This window comes from Neophocaena asiaeorientalis, unplaced genomic scaffold, assembly GCF_003031525.2.
Source record: "Neophocaena asiaeorientalis asiaeorientalis breed wild unplaced genomic scaffold, Neophocaena_asiaeorientalis_V1.1 scaffold254, whole genome shotgun sequence".
Classification (NCBI taxonomy): Eukaryota; Metazoa; Chordata; class Mammalia; order Artiodactyla; family Phocoenidae; genus Neophocaena; species Neophocaena asiaeorientalis.
In genome coordinates, this window is record NW_020174705.1 from 2,666,373 (window position 1) to 2,672,226 (window position 5,854).

The 5,854-nt window shown below is 58.2% G+C and overlaps 1 protein-coding gene across 1 annotated transcript in view; it reads left to right on the forward strand.

Moving 5' to 3' along the window:
• The window catches only part of ZNF213 (zinc finger protein 213), a 6,370-nt gene extending 1,011 nt beyond the window's left edge, over positions 1-5,359 (forward strand). The window contains exons 2-6 of the mRNA XM_024759548.1: positions 779-1,278; positions 2,035-2,158; positions 2,351-2,418; positions 2,620-2,743; positions 3,800-5,359. Of these exons, the coding sequence (XP_024615316.1) occupies positions 880-1,278; positions 2,035-2,158; positions 2,351-2,418; positions 2,620-2,743; positions 3,800-4,443 (1,359 nt within the window). The 5' untranslated portion in view covers positions 779-879 and the 3' untranslated portion in view covers positions 4,444-5,359. The remainder of the gene's footprint in view (positions 1-778; positions 1,279-2,034; positions 2,159-2,350; positions 2,419-2,619; positions 2,744-3,799) is intronic.
• Positions 5,360-5,854: the final 495 nt, after the last annotated feature.

Genomic DNA, 5,854 nt, shown 5'->3' on the forward strand with positions numbered 1-5,854 from the left:
ATATATATATATATGTATTCCAAAATACAGACCTTTCAGGACTGTTGTGAAGAGAAGCAGTAAGGTATAACTATGTCTCACGTTCCTGTGTATCTGGATAAATGGCTCAGGATGGTGTCTGTGGGCCCTTTGCTGATACACTAGGGGCCAAAATTTGAGAAAAATACAAAATTTGAGAAAAATACATATATTGTATATTAAATAACGCCGCCAGCGCAATCTGGTACAACACTCAGTAATCAAAACATTAGTTTAAAAAAAACAGTTTTTTTGGCCGCACTGCACAGCTTGCGAGATCTTAGTTCCCCACCCAGGGATCGAACCCGGGGTCCCTAGCAGTGAAAGCGCAGAGTCCTAACCATTGGACCTCCAGGAATTCCCAGTTAAAAAGAATTTTTTTTGATTGAAGAATAATATACAGAAATATACATCAGAAGTACAACTTGATAGATTTTTACAAACTGAACAAATACATTAATATTTCTGCCATAGAACCTATGAACATTTACATTAAGTGAGATAAATTGAGGTTATAAATATGCTCATCTCATGTCAGTAGACCAGGTGGTGAAAACCTGGGAGTTTTGGATTTTGGAGCTGAGGATAAGGAGCCGTGGATCTGTATTGGTAGGAGAGAGTCATGTGAGCAAGGCTTTATAGGAGAGCCTAAAATAGCCTTCAAGGCCAGGAAGAACGGGAGCTGGAGTCCCTGGATGTCCCTCAAGGCTGGTGATTGCTCATGTACCGCCCCCCTCCTGCTATTCTGCTCTTTCCCCAGGAGTGCCTGTCCAGATGCCAACCCAGCTGCCACTGGGGATCCCTCTGGGAGATTGAAGGCCCAGGTTGAGGCTGACCAGCCCTGAGCCTTAGGCCAGGGGAATGGCAGCCCCCCCAGAGCCTCAGGACCAGGCCCCTGGGGAGGGAGAAGGGCTTCTGATCGTGAAGGTAGAAGATTCCTCCTGGGAGCAGGACGCTGCCCAGCAAGAGGACAGCAGGGATTCAGAGGTGTGCCGCCAGCGCTTTCGGCAGTTCTGCTACGGGGATGCGGGTGGGCCCCACGAGGCCTTCAGCCAGCTCTGGGAGCTCTGCTGCCGCTGGCTGCGGCCTGAGCTGCGCACCAAGGAGCAGATCCTGGAGCTGCTGGTGCTGGAGCAGTTCCTGAGCGTGCTGCCCGTGGGCGTCCAGGGCTGGGTATGCGAACGATGCCCAGGGAGTGGCGAGGAAGCTGTTGCCTTGGTGGAGGACCTGCAGAAGCAGCCAGTGAAAGCTTGGCCACAGGTGAGGGGCCCCTCCCGCATCCAGGGGCACCTGGATAGCACCTGGACTGAGGAGAGGTGGCCATCTCTATAGAGATGAGTCCTCCAGGGGGTGGGGCGGGGGTTGGGGGTGGGAGAGGACATGGAGAGCCAGAGGGAGCATCCACAGGAGCTTGTCATAATGTGTGGCCTTTCTGAAAGACACTGTCCAAGTGAGTCTGGTTTCTTTTTGGTGGCTTTGGAGGGTAGCAGCAGGACCAAAGTGGGCATGCTCCAGGAAGGCAGGTTTTAGCTCCACAGGTTCTGCAAACGTTTATTTGTGTTCTGCTCTAGGCCAGGCCCTGGGGATACAGTGATGTGCATAGTGAGAGCACCAAAGGGGGTGTGAGAAGGTAGAGCTGTCCCTGTGAACCCTGCTGTCTTGTGGGGTGTTGGGTCCTTGACACTGGAAGCGTCTGGGGAGATGCTAATGTGTGGTGGGGGTGTGGGGTTCTGCCCTTGACAGGAAGGTCTCCCCCCACTGCCCCTTGCTAAGTGGCTCTTTGATTCTGGCCTTTGGGGGCTGGTTCTTGCCTCACGCTTGGTTGGGGAGTGTCCCTGGGCACATAGCACTGCCTGGTGTCACATTCTCATCTGGTCTTTCCTGGGGCCCTGTGTTGACCTTCTTCCCCACACCCAGCCTCCTGAGGGATGTGTCCTGTGTCTCCTTCCCAGGGATTAAACTCTGTCTCCCCCATCTGGTCTTGGTGCTGATGAACATGTTGTGGTTCCTGCACAGGATGTGCCCTCAGAGGGGGCGGAACCTGAGGCTGCAGTCCAGGGATCTCAGGCCCAGGGGCCTCCCCGGAAGGCAGGGACACAAAGCCGGCCACCTGTACCCTGGGAGCAGCACAGCCATGGTGGTGAGTAAACTTGAAGGTGGCAGAGTGGCTGGACAGGGGCCTGGGTCTTTCCTGGACGTTGCCCTAAAGGGAGCAAGAAGGGTATTTCTGTTCTGAGAAGGCAAGGTGTGTACGTGTGTGTGTGAAGGAGAGTTGCGAGATCTCACTCCCGGCCTGGGCTGGCCTCTTTGAGGCTCCATTCTTTCCCTGCAGCCCAGCTTCCAGCTCTTCTTAAAGAGGGGAGCACCAGAGAGACAACAGATACCTGCTTTGCCTCCGGGGTGAGTTACCAGTTCCTTTGTCCCCTCTGATGCTGATGAGTCCCTGTAATGGGTCTTGCCTTCTCACCAAGGCCTCTTCCATCCATCCTTTTCTGGCCTGGACCTGTCCTGTTTCCCATCCCCCTTCATGTCTCTGCCCATGACTGCCTGGGGAGTCCTGAGCAGGGCAGCCCTGAGCTGGGTTTTCTCACCTCATTCCAGGGACCTGTGACATTTGGAGACATTCCCTTCTATTTCTCCCGGGAAGAATGGGGGTCCCTGGACCCTGCTCAGAGAGATCTCTTCTGGGACATAAAAAGGGAGAACTCCCAGAACGTTGCCCTGGGTAAGCAGTGGGCACAGCAAGGGGCCTAGGGGTCCTTGACTCTTTTGAGCTGGAGGCTCTCGCCTCCTTGGAGTCCCAGCAGCAACGGGTGGGCCCAGTCAGGCCCCACCCCTGCACACCCTGCTGGAATCCTCAGTCTTCCTCCCAAGTCCTGGCTTAGCTGGCTCCAAAGAGGGCTTTCCGTGCGTCTCTTTAAGAGCCCCCGGAGGTTTCATTTGTGCTGGTGTTCACTTTTCTCTGCCTGTGATGGCATGGCCAACATGCCAGGACTGTGCTGAGCACGGGTACAGGCATTTTCTCATGGGATCCTCACAACCCACCGCATGAAAGCGTGTGCACATTTATAGACGAGGGACCTGAGACTCAGAGAGGTTGAAGGACACTGAAGGGACGGAGCTGGGACTTCTTGCAAACGTGGTTGTGAGGCCCCCTCAGCCGGCCCAGTGAAGAGGCGCGGAGAGACACCTGCTCACTAGAGGCCGCGCTGCTGGGTTTCTGTCCAGGTCAGGGCCTTCCTAAGCACTGTTTGGGGATCATCTCATCTAATCTGTGCAAGCCAGTGGGACCAGCTAAGATCCCTCCTGATCTACTTCCGTTTGTTCTTGAGCTGAGAGGACAAGAGCTCGTGTAGCGAGAGGAACCATGTTAGCTGAGCCCTGTGGTTCCTTGGTTGCTGATAACAAATGGTGAGGGTTGGGATCATTTATAGGTGACCTCAATCTACGCAGTTTTGGCATTTGAATAGGCAGGGCTTGGGGTGGGACGTTGGATCGCAGTGTGGGAAGGGGGCGTAGATTGGTTAGGCCTGTAGTTAGTAAGTGCCTCTGCTGGAGACACCCAGCAAGCCCCTTGCCGCTCACTCTGAACGGTTTCTCTGTCGTCGTTTTCTCGTGTCCCCATTCCATGGAGGAGGAAGCTGAGGCTGGAGTTTGCCGGAGCCCAGGGCTGTCTGAACCTGAGCCCCAGGCGCTGGCCGGGAGCCTCGTTTCTGTCTCCCCTCAACTCTGTCCCTGGAACCGCATGGCACTGAAGAGGCCACCTCCTCCCCGCTTGCAGGTTTGGGACTCACAAGCCACAGCGAGAGATCCCGGCTGGAGGAGGTGGTGACGGCGCTCCCGGGCCAGGCTGCTGGCGATGTGACCGTGTCCTGGAGGCTGGAGGAGGCTGAGGCCCGGCCGGGGGGGCCCCGGGGGCGGGCAGCGGGGGCGCGGCGGGGGCGGCCACCCACGCGCCGGCGGCAGTTCCGGGACCTGGCGGCCGAGAAGCCGCACAGCTGCAGCCAGTGTGGCAAGCGCTTCCGCTGGGGCTCCGACCTGGCGCGCCACCAGCGCACGCACACGGGCGAGAAGCCGCACAAGTGCCAGGAGTGCGACAAGAGCTTCCGCAGCTCCTCAGACCTGGTGCGCCACCAGGGCGTGCACACGGGCCAGAAGCCCTTCTCCTGCTCCGAGTGTGGCAAGAGCTTCAGCCGCAGTGCCTACCTGGCCGACCACCAGCGCATCCACACGGGTGAGAAGCCTTTCGGCTGCAGTGACTGCGGCAAGAGCTTCTCACTGCGCTCCTACCTGCTGGACCACCGGCGCGTGCACACGGGCGAGCGGCCCTTCGGCTGCGGCGAGTGCGACAAGAGCTTCAAGCAGCGCGCCCACCTCATCGCCCACCAGAGCCTGCACGCCAAGATGGCCCAGCCTGTGGGGTGAGGGCCGGAAGGGCAGCCCAGGCAGGGTCCCCACCCGGCCCAGTCCACCATCTCCACTGCCGGCAGGACTGCAGGGTCCCCCACGTGCAGAACCCATCAGCCCTGCCCGCCTGGGGACCTGGCCAACGCCCACCAGGCATGGAATCCCTTGTGACCTCGTGGCCATGCCCCTAACTGCTCTGGGGTTTTTCTTGCCCCCTGGTTTCCTGGAGCCCCGGCACATTCCAGGCTGGTGGCGTGAGCACAGGGGAGAAGCTGGGGCACAGGGACGTATGAGGACTCGGGCAGGCCTGGGGTCTCCATCCCAGAACCCCCTAAGCCTTGCTTGGCCCCATCGCTCTCTGTTCCCAGCCTTCTCGGCTGGGTCTATGAGCTGGGCCTCCTGTCCTGCCATCCTGTGCCTTCCCACGGGGGTGAAGGCTAAGCCTTAGGGTACTGCTGGGCTCTGGGAGGGTCAGTCAGCCCACACCCATGAGGACCTGGGTCCTGGGTGCAGCCACAGGGGCTTTCTGGCCTCCACCCCTTCCCATTTCCAGACCTTGACCGCTCTGTGCTGTCCCAGCAGCATGCAAGCTGCCTGCCTCTGCCCTCAGCCAGCTCGCCCCCAGCTGAGTTCCCAAGAGTCACCCTCTACCTGTCTGGGGAGGGTGGTGTTGGCTCCAGGGACAGAGGCCAACTGTGCAGACCAAGAACAGGGCCAGCGGAGGCCCGCTGCCCCCGCTGCTCCCCAGTCTCCTGGAGTTTCGGGGTTTATGGTACTTAACACTAGCACTCCATCAGCACTTTGTCACTAACTCCTGAGGCGCTGTATTCCCTGCAGAAGGGCATTCACAGGGACAGACCACAGGCCCTCCCAAGGAGCTGGCCCAGCTGGCCTCAAAGGGCAGCAGAAGGGTTGAATAAACATGAAAACTTTCTCCAGGCTATTCTTGTTCTTTAGGTGGCTGCTGGGGGTTGGGGGGACCTGGAATTCGTACCCCTGGGCCTCCTGGCCTGGTGGTCCTAGTGGCACGTGATGCTGGATGGTCATCAGGTGGAGCCACATTCTTGGCTTCCAGGTCACCTGGGCCCCAAGGGCTGCCATGAGCCTTGGGTCCTTCATCCTGTCAGCTAGTGCCTGTCCTAGTCTGAGAACAGCTCAGGATGGGACAGCTGGTGGCACCCCTCCCTACTCAGCAGGAGAGTGAGGGAGCTGACTGGGAGTGGGGTCCTTACGAGGCCACTCCCTCTCTTCCTTTGATGAAATGAGGAACCAGGCTCAGAGTCCGTGACTGGTCAGGGTGGTGGCTCATGCTGCCCGTAGAGGATCTGGAGCACTAGGCTGGACCCTGTGCTCAAATCCCTTAGGGAGAGAGTGCTGCTGAGTCAAAATGGGCCATGCCCCATCCCCACCCAGCCCTTCACATCTGACC